Source organism: Aotus nancymaae, unplaced genomic scaffold (assembly GCF_030222135.1).
Source record: "Aotus nancymaae isolate 86718 unplaced genomic scaffold, 86718_ANA_hifiasm-v0.15.2.pri h1tg000099l, whole genome shotgun sequence".
Lineage (NCBI taxonomy): Eukaryota > Metazoa > Chordata > Mammalia > Primates > Aotidae > Aotus > Aotus nancymaae.
In genome coordinates, this window is record NW_026988514.1 from 3,799,252 (window position 1) to 3,821,942 (window position 22,691).

At 45.9% G+C, this 22,691-nt stretch overlaps 1 protein-coding gene, 1 long non-coding RNA gene and 1 other non-coding gene across 8 annotated transcripts in view; 1 reads left to right on the forward strand and 2 right to left on the reverse strand.

Annotated features, from left to right (window-relative positions):
• The window catches only part of LOC105734325 (uncharacterized), a 94,735-nt gene that overhangs the window by 67,586 nt on the left and 4,458 nt on the right, over positions 1-22,691 (reverse strand). For 3 of the 6 annotated variants that reach the window (XR_010340084.1, XR_010340083.1, XR_010340086.1), the window contains exon 3: positions 12,473-12,653. The exons of 1 other annotated variant lie outside the window; for it this stretch is intronic. This is a non-coding gene — a long non-coding RNA (uncharacterized LOC105734325). Of the gene's footprint in view, positions 1-11,804; positions 12,028-12,472; positions 12,654-22,691 lie in introns of those variants that run through there. 2 more of the 6 variants (XR_010340085.1, XR_010340087.1) reach the window with 2 other exon arrangements.
• Positions 15,028-15,934, reverse strand: LOC135271980 (cytochrome c). Its single transcript, XM_064370115.1, has one exon. The coding sequence runs from the start codon at positions 15,900-15,902 to the stop codon at positions 15,585-15,587; it is 318 nt and encodes a 105-aa protein (XP_064226185.1). The 5' UTR covers positions 15,903-15,934; the 3' UTR covers positions 15,028-15,584.
• Positions 19,342-19,448, forward strand: LOC135271985 (U6 spliceosomal RNA). The gene has a single exon (XR_010340105.1). It is a non-coding gene; the product is annotated as a U6 spliceosomal RNA (small nuclear RNA).

The window sequence follows — 22,691 nt, forward strand, 5'->3', positions numbered from 1 at the left end:
CCACCTGCCTCAGCCTCACAAAGTGTTGGCATTACAGGGGTGAGCCACTGTGCCTGGCCAATTTTTTTTTATTTTTAGTAGAGACAAGATCTGGCTATGTTGCCCAGGCTAGTCTTAAACTCCTGAATTTAAGCAATCCTCCCACCTTGGCATCCCAAAGTGCTGGGATTACACATGTAAGCCACCACACCAGGCACTACAGGTGACTCGGCCAGGCAAGGTGGGTCACACCTGTGATCCAATCAGCAGGCAGATCATGAGGTCAGGAGTTCGAGACCAGCCTGGCCAACATAGTAAGACCCCATTTCTACTAAAAATACAAAAATTACCCGGGTGTGGCGGTGGACGCCTGTAGTCCCAGCTATTCAGGAGGCTGAGGTGGGAGAATCACTTTAACCTGGGAGGCAGAGATTGTAGTGAGCCAAGACCATGCCATTGTACTTCAGCCTGAGTGAGAGTGAGACTCTGTCTCAAAAAAGAAAAAAGACATAAGGGTTAAGGGAACTGACCCCTGCTCACAGTTGAAAATCCATGTGTGCCAGGTGCAGTGGCCATGCCTGTACTCCCAGCTACTCGGGAGGCTGAAGTGGGAGGATCGCTTGAGCCCAGGAGTTCTGGGCTGTAGTGTGCTATGCCGATTGGGTGTCCACACTAAGTTCGGCATCAGTATGGTGACCTCCCAGGAGTGGGGGACCACGAGGTTGCCTAAGGAGGGGTGAACCAGCCCAGGTCAGAAATGGAGCAGGTCAAAACCACCAGGCTGATTAGTAGTGGGATCGCGCCTGTGAATAGCCACTGCACTCCAGCATGAGCAACATAGCAAGACCCCGTCTCTTTAAAAAAAAAAAAAAGAAAGAAAATCCATGTGTAACTAACTTCTGACTCCCCAAAAATTTAAATACTAATAGCCTAGTTGACCAGACGCCTTACCAATAACATAAACAGCCAATTAAAACATATTTCTGGGGCCGGGCACGGTGGCTCACGCCTGTAATCCCAGCACTTTGGGAGGCCGAGGCGGTTGGATCACGAGGTCAAGAGATCGAGACCATCCTGGTCAACGTGGTGAAACCCCGTCTCTACTAAAAATACAAAAAATTAGCCGGGCATGGTGGCGCATGCCTGTAATCCCAGCTACTCAGGAGGCTGAGGTAGGAGAATTGCCTGAACCCAGGAGGCGGAGGTTGCGGTGAGCCCAGATGGCGCCATTGCACTCCAGCCTGGGTAACAAGAGCGAAACTCCGTCTCAAAAAAAAAAAAAAAACATATTTCTATGATATACATACTATATACTGTATTGACAATGAAGTAAGCTAGAAAAAAGAAACTATTATCAAGAAGATCATGGCCGGGCATGGTGGCTCATGCCTGTAATTGCAGAACTTTGGGAGGCTGAGGCAAGCAGATCATGAGGTCAGGAGTTCAAGACCAGCCTGGCCAACATGGTGAAACCTCATCTCTACTAAAAATACAAAAATTAGCCAGGCATGGTGGCAGGCACCTGTAATCCCAGCTACTCAGGAGGCTGAGGCAGGAAAATTGCTTGAACCTGGGAGGCAGAGGTTAGTGAGCTGAGATCGCAGCACTGCACTCCAGACTGGGCAACAGAAGACCCAGAAAAGACCAGGCATGGTCGCTCATGCCTGTAATCCCAGTACTTTGGGAGGCCAAGGCCGGTGGATCATCTCAGGTCAGGAGTTTGAGACCAGCCTGACCAATATGGTGAAACCTCATCTCTACTAAAATTATAAAAATTAGCTAGTCGTGGTGGCATGCACCTGTACTGTAAGCTACTCAGGAGGCTGAGGCAGCAGAATCACTTGAACCCAGGAGGCGGAGATTGTGCTGAGCCAAGTTGCACCATTGCACTCCAGCCTAGGTGACAGAATGAAATTCTATCTCAAAAAAAAAAAAGAAAGAAAGAAAGAAAGAAAATCATAAAGAGAAAATCTATTTACAGGGCCGGGCGCGGTGGTGGCGCATGCCTGTACTCCCAGCTACTCGGGAGGCTGAGGCAGGAGAATTGCCTGAACCCAGGAGGCAGAGGTTGCAGTGAGCCGAGATCGCGCCATTGCACTCCAGCCTGGGTAACAAGAGCGAAGCTCTGTCTCAAAAAAAAAAAAAAAAAAGAAAAAAGAAAATCTATTTACTATTCCTTAATAGGAAGTAGATTGTCATAAAGGTATCAATTATTGTCATCTTCATGTTGAGTAGGCTGACAAGGAAGAGAAAGGTTTGGTCCTGCTGTCTCAAGGGTGGCAGAGGTAGAAGAGATGGAGGAAGTGGAAGGGGGAGGCAGCAGGAGAGGCAGGCAAACTGGGTGTAACTTTATGGAAGTACATTGTAATTTGTGCCTGGCTTTTTCACATGTTCATTTCTCTAAAAATGTTTCAATATGGTACCAATCCTCCTTCCACCATTTGCTTTAGTTTCAGCGCTAGTATCATAGAAGGGTCCATGTTATAAAAGAAGTTGAAAGAAGTCCTGAATAATTGGAACCCTTCTGCCAGATTGTCAAATGTCAGTGTTTCCTAATACTGCTTCTTCTACTTCTTCTTCATCATCTGGCACTGGTTTGGAAGCACTCACCTCTTCTTTACTAATAAATGTCCTTTGTGGCATTTTTTTCCAGAATAGGGCTCTTTCATTTGCATTAAAACCCTGTTCAAGCAGATATCCTTTCTCCTCAATTATTTTCTTAATGGTGTCTGGGAACTTGTTGTCTGCTGCCTCTTGGGCAGAAGTTGATTCTCTTGTTATCTTGATATTTTTAAACCAAACCTATTTCTAAAATCATCAAACCAGCTGGGCGCGGTGGCTCACGCCTATAATCCCAGCACTTTGGGAGGCTGAGGCGGGTGGATCACGAGGTCAAGAGATTGAGACCATCCTGGTCAACAAGGTGATACCCCGTCTCTACTAAAAATACAAAAATTAGCTGGACATGGTGGTGCGTGCCTGTAATCCCAGCTACTCGGGAGGCTGAGACAAGAGAATTGCTTGAACCCAGGAGGCGGAGGTTGCGGTGAGCCGAGATCGCGCCATTGCACTCAAGTCTGGGTAACAACAGTGAAACTCCGCCTCAAAAAAAAAAAATCATCAAACCATACTTTGCTGGCATAAAATTCTCCAGCTTTAGAGCCTTCATCTTCCTTTTGCTTTACTGTCATACTTTACTTTTCTCTAATGATACTAGCGTCTATAGGTATGCCTTTCTTATAACAATCCTGTACCCACACAAAAGATGCATTTTCAGTATGAGATAAAAAATAATTCCCAAAAAAGTGCAAGGTTTCTTGAACCTGCAGGCATAGCTGCAATAGCAGCTTCACAAATTTCCTTTTATTTATTTATTTATTTTGAGACGGAGTTTACCTGTTGTTGCTGAGGCTTGAGTGCAATGGTGTGATCTCAGCTTACCGCAAACTCCGCCTCCCAGGTTCAAGTGACTCTCCTGCCTCAGCCTCCCCAGTAGCTGGAATTATGCACCACCATGTCTGGCTAATTTTGTATTTTTAGTAGAGATGGGGTTTCTCCATGTTGGCCAGGCTGGTCTTGAACTTCCGACCTAAGGTAATCTACCTGCCTCGGCCTCCCAAAGTGCTAGGATTACAGGCATGAGCCACTGTGCCCAGCTGACCCTATCTCCTTAAAAAAGAAAAAAATCTACGTATACATGAACCCACACAGGTCAAACCTGTATTATTTAAGGGTCAACTGTACTCTTTTTTTTTTGAGACAAAGTTTAGCTCTTTTTGCCCAGGCTGGAATGCAATGGCACAATCTTGGCTCACTGCACTCTCCACCTCTTGGGTTCAAGTGATTCTCCTGCCTCAGCCTCCCAAGTAGCTGGGATTACAGGTGTGTGCCACTACACCTGGCTGATATTATTTATTTATTTTTTGAGACAAAGACTCATTCTGTTGCCCAGGCTGGAGTGTAGTGGCACAATCTCAGCTCACCACAACCTCCGTCTCCCAGGTTCAAGCGATTCTCCTGCCTCAGCCTCCCAACTAGCTGGGATTACAGGGACATGCCACCATGCCAAGCTCATTTTTGTATTTTCAGTAGAGACGGGGTTTCACCACGTTGGTCAGGCTGGTCTCGAACCATTGACCTTGTGATCTGCCTGCCTCGGCCTCCCAAAGTGCTGGGATTTACAGGTATGGGTCACTGAGCCTGGCCAACTGTACTTTTATTATTAGAATTATTGTTAGAATTCATAAGAGATTAAATGAATGCTTAATGCCCCATCTTCAAGTATCCACTTCTGAACAAGACGGATTGAGTAACAGGGACCAGGTTAACCTTCCTACCTGAAAAAAGAAATTTTTGACAAAATATAAGGATAAAAATGGTTTCCAAGACCCTGAACATCAGACAACAAAGAGTAATCCCTGAGAGATAGGAAACAAATGAGGTAAGTCCTACAAGTGCCCCAGCTTGCTGACTTGAGTAGTTTATAGAATGTGCTATAAAGAAAAATGAAGCCGGGCGCAGTGGCTCACGTCCTGTAATCCTAGCACTTTGGGAGGCTGAGACGGTAGTGATCACGAGGTCAGGAGTTTGAGACCAGCCTGACCAAAATGGTGAAACCCAGTCTCTACTTAAAAATATAAAAATAAGCCGGGCATGGTGGTGCACATCTATAATCCCAGCTACTTGGGAGGCTAAGGCAGGAGAATTGCTCGAACCTGGGAGGCGGAGGTTGCAGTGAGCCGAGAGCACGCCATTGCACTCCAGCCTGGGCGACAGAGCGAGACTCTGTCTCAAAAAAAAAAAAAAAATATATATATATATAAATGACTAAGGCAGAGTCTGGCAGACTCCTTGAGTTGAAAAGATAGATTTGAGAGTCTGGGGAGACACAGGCAGCTAGAACTCATAGAACGCAGCACCAGAGAGGAAAGAGCTGCATGAAGAGAAAACCCCAGAGACCAGCAGCATCCCCCATGAGTGTGCAGCAGTGTACCGATCAGCACATGAGTGTAAGCACATTACCCATATCTGGGAAAAGAACCATCTAAAAAGATTAGAGGGAATAGTGTCCAGGGCTCACACAGGGCATGGAATAGTGCCTGTTCCTACCAGGCAGATTTAAAATGTCACAATTCAGGCTGAACACAGTGGCTCACACCTGTAATCCCAGCACCTTGGGAGGCCAAGGTAGGCGGATCACTTGAGGTCAGCGGTTCAAGACCAGTATGGCCAACATAGTGAAACCCCGTCTCTACTAAAAATACAAAAATTAGCTGGGCATGGTGGCACATGCCTGTAATCCCGGCTAGTCTGGAGGCTGAGGCAGGAGAATCACTTGAACCTGGGAGGCAGAGGTTGCAGTGAACTGAGATCGCGCCACTGCACTCCAGCCTGGACAACAGAGAGAGATTCGGTCTCAAAAGAAAGAAAAGAAACTGTCATGATCCATGGCCCGTTGGGTAAAGTACTCAGGAAGATCTAGCCTTAGTAGTGGGGAATAATTCGCCCTAGAATGAGCAATGCCTTAGACCTGGCTAATAAATCCTAAAAAGTAAACTGGTTATTCTAGTTGGCAAAAAAAAAAAAAGAAAGAAAGAAAAAGAAAAAAAGTCCTAAAGAGAACACAAAAACCAAAAGAGAACAAACTGTTTTCAGGTAACTTAACTATATCCCAGAATATAAAAAAAAAAAAAAACTAGGCTGAGCACAGTGGCTCATGCCTGTAATCCCAATACTTTGGGAGGCCGAGGTGGGTGGATCACCCAAGGTCAAGAGTTCAAGACCAGCCTGGCCAACATGGTAAAACCTCATCTCTCCCAAAAATATAAAAATTAGCTGGGCGTGGTGGCAGACACCTGTAATCCCAGCTACTCAGGAGGCTGAGGCAAGAGAAGTGCTTGACTCTGGGAGGCAGAGGTTGCAGTGAGCAGAGATCGCACCATTGCACTCCAGCCTGGGCGACAAGAGCAAAACTGTCTCAAAAAAGAAAAAAATCTAGAACAAGTAAGTTTAGAAAGGTCATACATAGAACATAAGCTCAACTAAAAAATCAACTGTATTTTTATATATTACCAATAAAATGTTGACACCTAAATTAAAAATAACACCATTTGCAATAACTGAAAAAATTACTTAGCTATAAATTTTAAAAACACTTTATTTTTATTTTATTTTATTTTATTTTTTTTTTTGAGACGGAGTTTCGCTCTTGTTACCCAGGCTGGAGTGCAATGGCGCGATCTCGGCTCACCGCAACCTCCGCCTCCTGGGTTCAAGCAATTCTCCTGCCTCAGCCTCCCAAGTATCTGAGACTACAGGCGTGCACCACCATGCCTAGCTAATTTTTGTATTTTTTAGTAGAGACGGGGTTTCACCTTGTTGACCAGGATGGTCTCGATCTCATGACCTCGTGATCCACCCACCTCGGCCTCCCAAAGTGCTGGGATTATAGGCGTGAGCCACCGCGCCCAGCCTTAAAAACACTTTAAATTGCTAATCTCTGTATCATTCCAATTTAGTATATATGCTGTCGAAGCAAGCACACTTAGCTATAAATCTAACAAACACATATCAGACTTGTATGCTGAACACAATCTGTACGCTGAATACTACAAAATGCTTACAAAATAAATTCAGGAAAATCTAAGCAAATGAAGAGATTTACTATGTTAACAGATTAGAAGACTCAGTATAGCTGGGCTCAGTGGTGCGTGTCAGTACTCCAGGCTACTCAGGAGGCTGAGGCTGGAGGATCGCTTTAGTCCAGCTCTGGGCTGTAGTGAGCTATGCCAATCGGGTGTCCGCACTAAGTTCGGCATCAATATGGTGACCTCCCTGGAGCGGGGGACCACCAGGTTGCCTAAGGAGGGGTGAACCAGCCCAGGTCAGAAATGGAGCAGGTCAAAACTACCAGGCTGATCAGTAGTGGGATCACACCTGTGAATAGCCACTGCACTCCAGCCTGGGCAACATAGTGAGACTCTGTCTCTTAAAAAAAAAAAGAGGACTCAATATAATAAAAATATCAATGATCTCCAAAATACAAATCAATATATAAATTTAATGTTTCCTATCAAAATCACAGCAAGTTTTTTTTGGTTTTTTTTTTTAGAGACAGTGTGTCACTCCGTTGCCCCGACTAGGGTACAGTGTACTGGCGTTAGCATAGCTCACTATAACCTCAAACTTCTGAGCTCACGCAATCCTCACGCCTGAGCGTCCCAAGTAGCTAGGACTACAAGCATATGCCACCACATCCAGCTAAATTTTTTTTTTTTTTTGAGACTGAGTTTCGCTCGTTACCCAGGCTGGAGTGCAATTGCTCGATCTCGGCTCACCGCAACCTCCGCCTCCTGGGTTCAGGCAATTCTCCTGCCTCAGCCTCTTGAGTAGCTGGGGTTACAGGCACGTGCCACCATGCCCAGCTAATTTTTTGTATTTTTAGTAGAGACGGGGTTTCACCATGCTGACCAGGATGGTCTCGATCACTTGACCTCGTGATCCACCCGCCTCGGCCTCCCAAAGTGCTGGGATTACAGGTGTGAGCCACCGCACCCGGCTAAATTTTAAAATATTTTTTCGTACAGACATTGCCCAGACTGGTCTTGAACCCCTGACTTCTATTTTCCCACCTCTACCTCCCAAAGCACTCAGATTACAGGCATAAGCCTACATGGCCAACCATAGCAAGATATTTTATAAACAAACTTAGCCTAAAATTTATATGTAAAGGCAGGGGAAGACCAGGCACAGTGGCTCATGCCTATAATCCCAGAACTTTGGGAGACTGAGGTGGGTGGATCACTTGAGGGCAGGATTTTGAGACCAGCCTGGTCAACATGGTGAAACCGCATCTCTACTAGAAATACAAAAATTAGCCAGGCACGGTGGCATGTGCCTGTAATCCCTGCTACTAGGGAGGCTGAGGCAGGGGAATCACTTGAACCAGGAGGCAGAGGTTGCAGTGAGTCAAGATCATCATGTCACTGCACTCCCACCTAGGTGACAAGAATGAGACCCTGTCTCAAAAAGGAAAAAAAGAAAAGAGAGAAAGAACAAAGAAAGAGGGAAAGAGAGAAAGGAAAGAAAGAAGGAAACAAAGAGACAAAGAGAAAGAAAGGAAAGAAGGAAGGAAGGACGAAGGAAGGAAGGAAGGAGGGAAGGAGGGAAGGAGAGAGAGAAAAAGAAAAAGGGAAAGAGAGAGGAAAAAAAGGCAGGGAAGGCTGGGTGTGGTGGCTCATGCCTGTAATCCCAGCACTCAGAGTAAAGGCAGGTGGATGGCTTGAGTTCAGGAGTTAGAGACTAGCCTGGGCAGCATGGCAAAACCCTGTCTCTACAAAAAATACAAAAATTAGCTGGCAATGATAATGTGTGCCTACAGTCCCAGCTACTTGGAGGGGGGCTGTGGTGGGAGAATCACTTGAGCATGAGAGGTTGAGGTGGGAGTGAGCCATAATCGTGATTAATTCTACTGCACTCTAGCTTGGGTGACAGAGTAAGACCCTGTCTCAAAAAAAAAAAAAAAAGAAAGAAAAGGCGGGAGAAACTAGAATACCCAAATAATTAAAAGGTTAATAAGACTGATGAACTCCTACTACACAATTTTAGGAATTAGCATGAAGTTAAAATTATGAAAACAGCACAGCATAACTGAAAAGATACAGATATGAACCAGTAGAAGAGAACAGAGTCCAGATTTAGACCCACATGAACGTGGCCATATGATTTTTTTTTTTTTTTTTTTTTTTTGAGATGGAGTCTCGCTCTGTCTCCAGGATAGAATGCAATGGCAGGATCTTGGCTCACTGCAACCTCCACTTCCTGGGTTCAAGCAATTCTCCTGCCTCAGCCTCCCAAGTAGCTGGGATGACAGGCACGTGCCACCACACCTGGCTAAGTTTTTTGTATTTTTAGTAGAGACAGGGTTTCACCATGTTGGCCAGGGTGGTTTCAATCTCTTGACCTCGTGATCCGCCTACCTCAGCCTCCCAAACTGCTGGGATTACAGGCATAAACCACCACGCCCAGCCAGCCATGTGATTTTTGACAACAGTGCAAAGGCAATTCAAGAGAGAAAATAGGCTGGGCACGGTGGCTCACACCTGTAATCCCAGCACTTTGGGAGGTCAAGGCGAGTGGATCATAAGGTCAAGACTAGCCTGTCCAAGATGGTGAAATCCTATCTCTACTAAAAATACAAAAATTAGCCAGGCGCTGTGGTGGGCACCTGTAATCCCAGCTACTTGGGAGGCTGAGGCAGGAGAATCACTTAAACCTGGGAAGCAGAGGTTGCAGTGACCCGAGATCGCGCCACTGCACTCTAGCCTAGGCAACAGAGCAAAGACTCTGTCTCAAAAAAACAAAGAAGGGAAAGTAGTCTTTCAACAGACATTGAAAAAACTGGAGATATATGTATATATGTATAAAAAGAAAGCCTCAATTTAAACTTTATACCTTTATTTAAAAAAAAAAAACACCTCAAAATGGTCAAGTGCAGCAGCTCATGCCTGTAATCCCAGCACTTTGGGAGGCCGAGGTGGGCGGATCACCTGAGGTGAGGAGTTCGACGCCCACCTCAGCCTCCCAAAGTGCTGGAATTACAGGCATGAGCCACTGTGCTTGGTCATCTTATTTTTATTTTTTGAAGAGATGGAGTCTCACTCTGTCACTCAGGCTGGAGTACAGCGGTGCAATCATGGCTCACTGCAGCCTAGACCTCCAAGGCACATGCAATCCTCCTACTTCAGCTTCCAGAATAGCTAGGACTACAGGCACATGCCACCATGCCCAGCTAATTTTTGTATTTTTTATTTTATTTCATTTTTTGTGGAAACAGGATCTCACTATGTTGCCTAGGCTGGTCTTGAATTCCTGAACTCAAGCAATCTGCCCACCTTGGCCTCCCAAAGTGCTGAGATTACCCGTGTGAGCCATTGCACCCAGCCAAAATTTTCTATCCTAAGGCTGAATGATATTCTACTACATATGACACATTTTATTTATTCATTCATCTACCAATGCACACTGGAGTTGCCTCTACCTTGTGACTATTGCGAATAATGCTGCTATGAACGTGGATGTGCAAATAACTGTTTGAGTCCCCACTTTCATTTATCGTGGATACAGACCAAGAAGAAGTACTACTGGATCACACAGCAATTCTGTATGTAATTTTTTGAGGAACTGCCATACTGTTTTCCACAGTTGCTGTACCATTTTACATTCTTTTTTTTTGAGATGGAGTTTCGCTCTTGTTACCCAGGCTGGAGTGCAGTGGCGCGATCTCGGCTCACCGCAACCTCCGCCTCCTGGGTTCAAGCAATTCTCCTGCCTCAGCCTCCCGAGTAGCTGGGATTACAGGCACGCACCACCACGCCCAGCTAATTTTTTGTATTTTTAGTAGAGACGGGGTTTCACCATGTTGACCAGGATGGTCTCGATCTCTTGACCTCGTGATCCACTCACCTCGGCCTCCCAAAGTGCTGGGATTACAGGCATGAGCCACCACGCCCAGCCCATTTTACATTCTTACCAACAATACACAAGGGTATATTTCTTAAAATAAATATATGGGGCTGGGTGCAGTGGCTCACGCCTGTAATCCCACCACTTTGCGGAGGCTGAGGCAGGTGGATCACTCGAGGTCAGGAGTTCAAGACCAGCCTGGCCAACATGGCAAAACCCCATCTCTACTAAAAATACTAAAATTAGCTGGGTGTGGTGGCACGTGGCTGTAATCCCAACTACTTGGGAGGCTGAAGCAGGAGAATTGCTTGAACCCAGGAAGGGGAGATCGCAGTGAGCCAAAATCACGCCACTGCACTCCAGGCTAGGCGACAGAGGGAGATTCCATCTCAAAAAAAAAAAAAAAAAAAAAAAACACAAAGGCCTGCATTCATCCCGAATCTGCTAAATTCAAGTTCTTTCCATGATGAGGTTTGAAAAGGAATCAAACCTGTGCAAAATGTTGACCAGTGCAAAATGTATTTAAGAGTATGACTAGAAAGGAGAAAGAAAAAACAAATGGCTGACTACTACACACACACAGCAGAAAAGTAAAACCAGGAGGCAAAGGAAATCAATGAGCAAATATTTAGGCGGGAGGCAGTGGTTCAGCCTGCAATCCTCGCACTTTGGGAAGCCAAAGTAGGAGAATCATTTGAGTCCAGGAGTTCAAGACCAGCCTGAACAACATAGTGAGACCCCCATTTCTATTTATAAATAAATATTTGCCACCAAAGTATACAAACTTAGTAAAGCTAATGAAGGAAGAACACAGGGAAGAGCTGTCGATGTACGAGAAAGGAAATTTCCGGAGAAAAAAGTTCAAAGTTTTGAAAAAGTTCAAAGATTTGAAACTATTTCCTCAGAAAGAAGGAACTGGGGAAAGAGAGTTTTGAGTAATAAGGCCTGGTGCAAGTTTCTGACTGTTAAGTATGTGAATGTACCGCCTTAAAATATAAACTAAAAACAGCCTCTTTTCTCACCACAACTCAATAATCATGAAGATATCCTTGCAGGTGGGTGCAGACCTCTCATGCCTCCTACGTCCTGGGCCACTCATCCAGGACTCCCCCAGTATCCCTGCCCAGAGGAAGCGCTTCTTCAGACTCGTTTCCTTCCGGCTGCCATTGTTTCGCCTCTCTAGGGTGGGCTGGCCGCTCCCGCACTAGGGTCAAGAATCCTCTGGTTTCTCTCTGCCACGATTCGCCCTGATCCCAAATCCCAGCCCCACCGTCCCCACCCCCAGCAAGCCCGGTCCCCTCTCGGTGCGGTGGTGCAGACCTCAACCTCAGACCTGGCCCTGCCCGCCGGCCGCCCCTCACCTCGGCCTCAAAGGCTGTACGCTCCCGATCTCACAGCCCGCACCTCAGTGGTCTCTCGGAGAAGGGAAAAAGAAAAGCAGGGTACGTGGCCGTAGTAGCTGAGGCACTTTCAGGCTTGTTGACCATCACCATGGAAACTGCCGCAGTGCTCCCTGGGCGGGGCCTCCGAGGGGGGCCCGCCTGTAGATCGCCCACTGCGCTTCCCGAAGCCTCGCAGCTCCTGGTGTGTCAGGCGGTGGCTCGGCCCTAGCCCCGGGCATCCCACCCCCGCGCATCCCACCCGGCTGCCTGCTGCTGGCTGCCGGCTGCCATCATGTCTGCGGGCAGGACCCTTCCCCCAACCTTCTTCAGGAAGACACAGCGCAGTCCAGCTTCCCCAAGGAACCGAAGGAGGCAGGGACCGCGACAGGGCGGGGCCCCGCGCCCGGACGCCATTGCGGCCCGGACGCCACTGTGGCCCGCTGTGTGCAGGGCGGGGCCGAGGCCTCCGGGCGCAGGAGGGCAGGCCCCAGCCACTGCTCCTGAGGCCCTGGAGGCAGCTGACGTCTGAGGCCGCTGAGCGCCGCAACATGAGCCCAAACGACGCCCCGCTTCAAGACCGAAGCAAGAGGAGAAAATAAAGATCGTTTTCTGCTGGGAGAACGAGATCTGTGGGCCTGAGAACTGACCTGGCTCAAGGAGCGCGGACAGCCTGTGCCGCCGGCTCTTGGGGAGCCACGGAGAGGATGGGGTCTCCGTTCCGCATCAGGTCCTCTCACGCGCGTGGGCTTTCCAGGAGGCAGGACTGGCCGCAGGCCTGGTTCCGGGGGACAAAGTGCAAGGCAGAGGCTGTCAGCACCATGACCTTCGCTGCAGGAGAAACACGCGTCCAGTTCGTTATCATCTGAGTTCCTGCTACATCATGCCTGCTGTATTTGCTCTACACAAAATAGCCAGCTTCCCAGCCCAGGGTGCGGAGGTATTTGTTAAGCACATGCACGCAATCGGAATTAGCAGTCTCAGGGATCAAGAGTTGTCATTTTCTTTTCTTTTCGAGACAGAGTCTTGCTCTGTTGCCCAGGCTAGAGTGCAGTGGCACAATCTCAGCTCAGTGCAACCTCCACCTCCTGTGTTCAAGCGATTCTCCTGCCTCAGCCTCCTGAGTAGCTGGGATTACAAGCGCCCACCACCACGCCCGGCTAATTTTTGTATTTTTAGTAGAGACAGGGTTTCACCATCTTGGCTAGGCTGGTCTCAAACTCCTGACCTCGTGATCACTACCGCCTCAGCCTCCCAAAGTGCTGCGATTACAGGCATGAGCCACCGCACCTGGCATTTTTTTTTTTCTTTTTTCTTTTTTGTGACAGAGTTTCACTCTTGTTGCTCAGGCTGGAGTGTAGTGACACGATCTCGACTCACTGCAACTTCCACCTCCCGGGTTCAAGTGATTCTCCTGCCTCAGGCTCTCAAGTAGCTGGGATTACAGGTGACTGCCACCACGCCTGGCTAATTTTTTGTATTTTTAGTAGAGATGGGGTTTCACCATGTTGGCCAGGCTGGTCTAGAACTCCTGACCTCAGGTGATCCACCCACCTCGGCCTCCCAAAGTGCTAGGATTACAGGCATGAGCCACTGTGTCCGGCCCAAGAGTTTTAATTTCTGTAGCAAACCAGCTAAACGATATCCTTTTGCCTGCAAAAGGATATTGCTTAGCTGGCCTCATGTGATCCGCCTCCCTCAGCCTCCCAAAGCGCTGGGATTACAGGCGAGAGCCACTGTGCCTGACCTAAAATTATCAAAATAATATCTGAGTTGCCCCTGCATTAGTACAACACCAATCCAGAACATACCCCTGTCCTTGGACCCTCCCCAAAATCACCAACCACAAGTCCAAGTACTATAACAAGCCCTCTAACAGTTTCCTAAGACACCCCATGGTTTTCAGAGGTCTGATGTCATTGCAGCAACTAATAGCTCTGAATAAAAACTAGTTCACAGTGAGGAATGTATCCATTCACTGAAATAGTAAATTGTGATTCCACCATACGTAATGCCCCTGGTAGTCTGACTGGTAGACATGGCCAAGATGAATAAATTTTTATGTGTATATATGAAGTATACATAACTCATACAAATGTAACTTCAGAGCCTATACTCTAATGAGAAATCAAACCAATTATTTTTCTTTTTTTCTTTGAGACAGGATCTTGCACCATCCCCTAGGCAGGAGTGCAGTGGTAGGATCTCAGCTCACTGCAGCCTTGACCTTCCCACAGCTCAAACAATCCTCCCACCTCAGTCTCTTAGCCTCCCAGTAGCTGGGACTACAGGGGGTCACCACCCTGCCCAGCTGATTGTTTTTTTGAGACAGAGTCTTGAATTGTTGCCCAGGCTGGAGTGCACTGGCAAAATCTCAGCTCACTGCAGGCTCCACTTCCCAGGTTCAAGCAATTCTTCTGCCTCATTCTCCCAAGTAGCTGGGACTACAGGTTCTCACCACCATGCCCTGCTAATTTTTGTATTTTTAGTAGAGACATAGTTTCACCATATTGGCCAGGCTGGTCTCAAACTCCTGACCTCAAGTGATCCACCTGATGTCCTCTCAAAGTGCTGGGATGAGATGGGTGGATCATGAGGTCAGGAGTTCAAGACCAGCCTGGCCAAGATGGTGAAACCCCATCTCTATAAACAACAAAAAAAGTGCTGGGATTACAGGCGTGAGCCACCATGCCCAGCCACACCCAGCTGATTTTTAAATTTTTTTGTAGAGACAGAGTTTTGCTGTGTTACCCAGACTGGTCTCTAACTCCTGGGTTCAAGTGATCCTCCTCCTGCCTCAGCCTCCCAAAGTACTGGTATCATAGCCATGAGCCACTGCCTCTGGCCAAAACAAACATTTATTTTTTATTTTTTATTTTTCTGAGACAGATTCCTGCTCTGTTGCCCAGGCTGAGGTGCAGAGGCACGATCTTGACTCACTGCAACTTTTGCCTCCCTGGTTTAAGCAATTCTCCTGCCTCAGCCTCCCGAGTAGCTGAGACTACAGGCGCACGCCACCGCGGCCAGCTAATTTTTGTATTTTTAGTAGGCATGAGGTTTTACCATGTTGCCCAGATTGGTCTGAAACTCCTGAGCTCAAGTTATCCGCCTGGTTCAGCCTCCAAAAGTGCTGAGATTACAGACCTGAACCATTGTGCCAGCTAATTTTTTTATTTTTAGTAGAGATGGGGTTTTGCTATGTTCACCAGGTTGGTCTTTTTTTTTTTTTTTTTTTTTTTTTTTTTAAATACAGGGAATTTTAATTAGATTGGCATAGTTAAGGCCAAAAATACAGCCATTGTTACCCATTTATCTTCAACCCTTGCCTTTAAGAGGCAAATGAACACAAAACACAGGTGAATCTTGCTTGGTTCTGAGACAGTGAAGGAATTTCCCCCATATTTAAATATATTCACATAACCAGTTATATAAATCTAAATATAAAACCAATCTCCAGTAAGTTTGAAGATGGCACTCACCATCTTTGTGAAAAGTTTAACATTACTAACGAAGTCTAATCATATCTTTAGAAGGGGTAAACAGTGATAGAATTTACTAAATTGGAATTATTATTAAAATCCAAAAACTGAACATATTCATTTAACCACAAGCCAGTCTTAGTTTTAAATCAGGACTGCCCAACAAAATATTCTGTCAGTCATTCATGATGTAAAGTCTGGTGTATGAGATCTATTAAAGTATGGTACACATAAAAAAGTCATGAGACATTTGTTTCATAATAAATAAGGCAGTGGCCAATTATTACTCATTAGTAGCTTTTTTGAGATAAGCTATTAAGTCTTCCCTTTCTCCCTTCTTCTTAATGCCGACAAAGATCATTTTTGTTCCAGGGATATACTTCTTGGGATTCTCCAAATATTCCATCAGTGTATCCTCTCCCCAGATGATGCCTTTGTTCTTATTGGCTTCAGTGTAAGTGAATCCAGAGGCCTGACCTGTCTTCCGCCCAAAGAGACCATGGAGATTAGGCCCAGTCTTGTGCTTGCCTCCCTTTTCCACGGTGTGACATTGGGAACATTTCTGAATAAAAATCCTCTTGCCTTTCTCAACATCACCCATATTTAATTCTTTTTCGTTGTTAGCGCAACAAAGGTTACCGCTCAGAAGCCGGACGTCCCACTCTCTACCAGGTTGGTCTTGAACTCCTAACCTCAGGTGATCTGCCCACCTCAGCCTCCCAAAGTGCTGAGGGGCCCCCCACTGCACTCCAGCCTGGGTGACAGAGTGAGACTCCCTTTCAAAAAAAAAAAAAAAAAAAAGCAGACCAGGGCAGTGGCTCATACCTGTAATCCCAGCACTTTGAGAGGCTGAAGCAAATGAATTACTTGAGATCAGGAGTTTGAGACCAGCCTAGCCAACAGGGTGAAAGCCTGTCTCTACCAAAAATACAAAAATTAGCCAGGGATGGTGGCACATGCCTGTAGTCCCTGCTTCTTGAGAGGCTGAAGTGGAAAAATTGCTTGAACTCAGGAGGCAGAGGCTGCAGTGAGCCGAAATCATACCATGTAGCCTGGGTTACAGAGCAATACTCCATGTCAAAAAAAAAAAAAAAGTATTAAAACAGACTCTTCACCTATAATCTCAGCACTTTGGGAGTCTGAGGTGGACAGATCACCAGGTCAGGAGATCAAGACCATCCTGGCCAACATGGTGAAACCCTGCCTCTACTAACTATACAAAAAAAATTTACTGGGCGTGGTGGCACACACCTGTAATCCCAGCTGCTTGGGAGACTGAGGCAGGAGAATTGCTTGAACGCAGGAGGCAGAGGTTGCAGTGAGCTGAGATTATGTCACTGCACTCCAGTCTGGGCAACAGAGCGAGACTCCATCTCAGAAAAAAAAAACAAAACTCTTGGCCAGGTGTGGTGGTTCACACCTGTAATCTCAGCACTTTGGGAGGCCAAGGTGGGCAGATCACAAGGTCAGGAGTTTGAGACCAGCCTGGCCAACATAGTGAAACCCCCATCTCTACTAAAAATACAAAAATTAGCCCAGCATGGGGTGCGTGCCCCTGTAGTCCCGGCTACTCAGGAAGCTGAGGCAAGAGAATCACTTGAACCTAGGAGGCAGAGGTTGTGGTGAGCCGAGATTGCACCACTGCACTCCAGCCTGGGCAACAGAGCAAGACTTTGCCTCAAATTAAATAAATAAATAAATAAATAAATAAAACTCTTATGCACAATTTACTCTTCAGGAAAGAGCTTTATTTTTGCTTTTGACTGGGGTGGTGGTGATGGTTATTTCATCATGAATGACCCTTGTATGAGCAACAGAAATGTGGTGATAGCCAAGTGTGCTGGTGTGTGCCTGTGGTCCCAGCTAATTGGGAGGCTGAAGCAGGAGGATTGCTTGATCTGAGGAGGTTGAGGCTGCAGTGAGCCATGATCACACCACTGTACCCCAGCCTGCATTACAGAGCAAGACCCTGTTTCAAAAATACACATTTCCTGCCACTGACTCCGCCCTACTGGACATTTCAGAATTCCCTCCTGAATTGCCACACTACCCCTCAAATGGGCATGAAGTATTTACTGAGAGTGATCACACCTGGTCTATGTGTGGCCCCACTACTACACTGGTACATAGACCCAAGTGAGCCAATTCCCGACTGCTTCCATAGTGGAAATCACTCAAGCTGTAAGTGAGTAAGAATCACAAATGTGGCCAGGTGCAATGGCTCATGCCTGTAATTGCAGCACTTTGGGAGGTCGAGGTGGGCAGATCACCTGAGGTCAGGAGTTCGAGACCAGCCTGGTCAACATAGTGAAACCCTGTCTCTACTAAAAACACAAAAAATTAGCCAGGTGTGGCAGTGGATATCTGTAATCCCAGCTACTCAGGAGGCTGAGGCAGGAGAATTGCTTGAACCTGGGAGGCAGTGGTTGCAGTGAGCTAAGATGGCACCACTGCACTCCAGCCTGGATGACAGTGCAAGACTCTGTCTCAAAAAAGAAAACAAAACAAAAACTAACTGGGCTTGGTGGCATGAGCCTGTAGTCCAAGCTACTCAGGAGGCAGAGGTGAGAGAATTGCTTGAACCTAGGAGGGGGAGGTTGCAGTGAGCTGAGATCCTGCCATTGCACTCTACCCTAGGCAACAGAGGGAGACTTCATCTCAAAAAAAAAAAAAAAAAAAAAAAAAAAAAGTAGCCAGACACAGTGGTTCACATATGTAATCCCAGCTACTCAGAAGGCTGAGATGGGAGAATCATTTGAGTCTGGGAGTTTAAGACCAACATAAGCAATGTAGTGAGACCCTGTCTCTAAAAAAAAAAAATTTTTTTTTTTAAACGGAGTTTCGCTTTTGTTTCCCAGGCTGGAGTGCACTGGGACGATCTTGGCTCACCGCAACCTCTGCCTCCCAAGTTCAAGCAGTTCTCTTGCCTCAGCCTCCCGAGTAGCTGGAATTACAGGCATGAGCCACCACACATGGCTAATTTCTGTGTGTGTGTATTTTTAGTAGAGACGATGTTTCTTAATGTTGGTCAGGCTGGTCTTGAACTCCTGACCTCAGGTGATCCTCCCGCCTCAGCCTCCCAAAGTGCCTGGAAAAAAAATTTCTTTAAATAAGCTAAAACGGCCAGGGAACATGGCTTAAACCTGTTACTATTTAAAAAAAAAATACAAAAAATTAGTCAGGCATGATAGTAAGTACTGGTGGTCCCAGCTACTCAGGAGGCTGAGGTGGGAGGATCACCTGAGCCCAGGAGGTTGAGGTTGCAATGTACCATGATCATGGCATTGCACTCCAGCCTAGGCAACAGAGTAAGATTCTGTCTTAAAATAGATAAATTAAAATAAATACAAAGTAAAATTTAAAACCCCAAATTTGGCTTGATGCAGTGACTCATGCCTGTGATCCTAGCAGTTTGAGAGGCCAAAGTGGGCAGATCACCTGAGGTTAGGAGTTCAAGACCAGCCTAGCCAAGATGATGAAACCCCATCTCTACTAAAAATACAAAAATTAGCCAGGCATGGTGGCAGGCGCCTGTAATCCCAGCTACTCGGAAGGCTGAGGCAGGAGAATTGCTTGAACCAGGGAGGTGGAGGTTGCAGTGAGCCAAGATTGCGCCATTGCACTCCAACCTGGGTAACAAGAGCGAAACTCCGTCTCAAAAAAAAAAAAAAAAAAAAAAAAAAAAATTTATATATATATATATATATATATATATATATATATATATATATATATGGGCCGGGTGCAGTGGCTCACGCCTGTAATCCCAGCACTTTGGGAGGCTGAGGCAGGCGGATCACGAGGTCAAGAGATCAAAACCATCCTGGCCAACATAGTGAAACCCTGTCTCTACTAAAAATACAAAAATCAACCAGGTGTGGTAACATGTGCTTGTGGTCCCAGCTACTTGGGAGGCTGAGGCAGAAGAATTGCTTGAACCCAGGAGGCAGAGGTTGCAGTGAGCCGAGATTGCATCACTGCATTCCAGCCTGGTGACAGAGCAAGACTCCATCTCAAAAAAAAAAAAAATATATATATATATATAATTTTTAAATATACATATACTTAAATTGGAATGATACAGAGAAGATTAGCATGGCCCCTGCACAAGGATGACACGCAAATTCGTGAAACATTCCATATTTTTCCTAGAAATAGAAATTCCATTTGACCCAGCAATCCCATTACTGGATATATACCCATAGGATTATAAATCGTACTATTACAAAGAAACATGCACAGGTATGTTCATTGCGGCACTGTTTACAATAGCAAGGACCTGGAACCAACCCAAATGCCCATCAATGATAGACTAGACAAGGAAAATGTGGCACATATACACCATGGAATACTATGCAGCCATAAGAAACAATGAGTTTGTGTCCTTTGTAGGGACACGAATGAATCTGAAAACCATCATTCTCAGCAAACTGACACAAGAACAGAAAATCAAACTTGTTCTCACTCATAGGCAGGTGTTGAACAATGAGAATACATGGACACAGGGAAGGGAGCATCACACACTGGGGTCTGTTGGAGGGGCTGGGGAGGGACAGCAGGGGGTGGTTAGGTTGTAGAGGGATAACATGGGGAGAAATGCCAGATATAGGTGATAGGGGAATGGAGGCAGCAAACCACCTTGCTAGGTATGTACCTATGCAACAATCCTGCATAATCTGCACATGTACCCCAGAACCTAAAATAAAACTAAAAAAAAAAAATTATATATATATATGATTTCACATGTGATAAAGGTATCCATGAGATATTTTACATTCTTTTTTTCTGTATTAAGTCTTTGAAACCTGATATTTCCCACTTACGGCACATCTCAATGCAGATGTTAAATTTTCCTGGGTATACTTAATGTTTATTTAGAATCCATAAAGCTATTAGTTGAGGCCCGGCATGGTGGCTTATACCTTAAAAAGGAAGGAAATTTTGACACATGTATGAACCTTATGTATTATGCTAATTGGACTAATCCAATCACAAAAGTACAAATACTGTATGACTCCATTTCTATGAGGTACCTAGATTAGTCAAATTCATAGAGACAGAATGGTGGTTGCCAGGATCTCAGGGTGGAGGAGGAAATGGATAGATGTCTAATGGGTGAGGAATTTTACCTTTGTAAGATGAAAAGAGTTCTGGAGATTGGTTACACAATATGAAGGTAGTTAATACTACAGACATGTATACTTAAAAATGTTTAAATTTTATGTGCACTGTATATTACTACAATTAAAAATAAAATTGGCCGCCGGGCGCGGTGGCTCACGCCTGTAATCCCAGCACTTTAGGAGGCCGAGGCGGGCGGATCACGAGGTCAAGAGATCAAGACCATCCTGGTCAACATGATGAAACCCCGTCTCTACTAAAAATACAAAAAATTAGCTGGGCACAGTGGTGCGTGCCTGTAATCCCAGCTACTCAGGAGGCTGAGGCAGGAGAATTGCCTGAACCCGGGAGGCGGAGGTTGCGGTGAGCCAAGATCGCGCCATTGCACTCCAGCCTGTGTAATAAGAGTGAAACTCCATCTCAAAAAAAAAAGAAAAAGAAAAAAAAAAGAAAGAAAGAAAAATAAAATTGGCCAGGTGTGGTGGCTCACACCTATAATACCAGTGCCAAGGCAGGAGGATCCCTAGAGCCCAGGAGTTCAAGACCAGCCTGGGCAAGGTGGCAAGACCCTCTCTCTACAAAAATAAACAAATTAGCCGAGTGTGCTGGCATGCACCTGTGGTCTCAGCTACTCTGGAGGCTGAGGTGGGAGAATTACTTGAGCTTTGGGGGTCGATGCTACAGTAAGCCATACTGCACTCCAGCCTGGGAGACAACGCAAGACCGTATCTCAAAACATAATAAAATAAAATAGGCTGGTGGTGGTGACTCACGCCTGTAATTCCAGCACTTTGGGAGGCCAAGGGGGTCAGATCATGAGGTCAGGAGTTCAAGACCAGCCTGGTCAATATAGTGAAAACCCCATCTCCACTAAAAATACAAAAATTAGCCAGGTATGGCGGCACATGCCTATAGTCCCAGCTACTCAGGAGGCTAAGGTAGGAGAATTGCTTGAACCTGGGAAATGAAGGTTGTAGTGAGGGCAACAGAATGAGATGCCATCTCAAAAAAAAAAAAATGTATTTAAAAATAAACAAAATAAAAAATCAGGCCCTCAGTGGCACTAACTAAATTTTTTTTTTTTGAGACAGACTCACTCTGTCTCCAGGCTGGAGTGCAGTGGCACGATCTCAGTTGACTGCAACCTCCGCCTCCTGGGTTCAAGCAATTTCCCTGCCTCAGCCTCCTGAGTAGCTGGGACTACAGGCATGCACCACCATGCCCAGCTAATTTTTGTATTTTTAGCAGAGACAGGGTTTCACCATTTTGGCTAGTATGGTCTCAATCTCTTGACTTTGTGATCTGCCCACCTCAGCCTCCCAAAGTGCTAGGATTACATACATGAGCAACTGCGCCGGGCAACTAACCACATTTCAAGTGCTCAATAATTCTATATGGCTAAAAGGCCCCTGTATCATACAATGCAGCTGTAGTCTGAGACAGGACAATGGAAGTCCTATCTTAAATCTGCCCTGTTGCTCAGTCTGTGTGCTAAGGTACTGCCTTTCTTGACTTATCCTGAAGGGTTGGAAACCCCTTGTCTGATAAGCCTTGCTTATTATTTTGTTATTTCACAATATGCTGCAGTATGCTTTGGAAGTTTTACTAATATGTATAGATGAGCCTTGGTGCAGTGGCTTATGCCTGTAATCCCAACACTTTGGGTGGTCAAGGTGGGTAGATTACCTAAGATCAAGAGTTCAAGACTAGCTTGGCCAACATGGTGAAACCTCATCTCTACTAAAAATAGAAAAATTAGCCAGACATGGTGGTGGGCGCCTGTAATCCCAGCTACTTGGGAGGCCGAGGCAGGAGAATTGCTTGAACTTGGGAGGCAGAGGTTACAGTGAGCCAAAATAGCCCCACTGCACTCCAGCCTGGGCAACAGAGTGAGACTCTGTCTCAAAAAAAAAAAAAAGTATAGAAGAAAGTGCAGCCTGCAGCCTTCTAATATGCTTTTACTCTGTGGATGCAATATTTCTCAGAATGGAGGCATAGGGAGCTTAACTCCATTTGTTGCCTCATGAAATTGTACCCTAACATGGATGACTTCACATCAAAGGCATTGATCCAATGTCCATGAATTGAAAGTAGCTTATTGTGAACAGCACAGGGACTTGATGTCTGAAACAGAAGGTGAAGGAGCTCTGTCCCCCAGGCATCAGGAGGGTTTGTTCTGACTTTGCCTCGAGGGCTTAATGTGGTTGCTTTTAATTTAGTTTTTAGTACAGTATAGGGTTCCTAACAGGTGCACAATATACATTTATTT

What these genes read in the sequence shown, in the direction of transcription:
- LOC135271980 (XM_064370115.1), bottom strand. Translation starts at nt 15,902, where the DNA reads ATGGGTGATGTTGAGAAAGGCAAGAGGATTTTTATTCAGAAATGTTCC.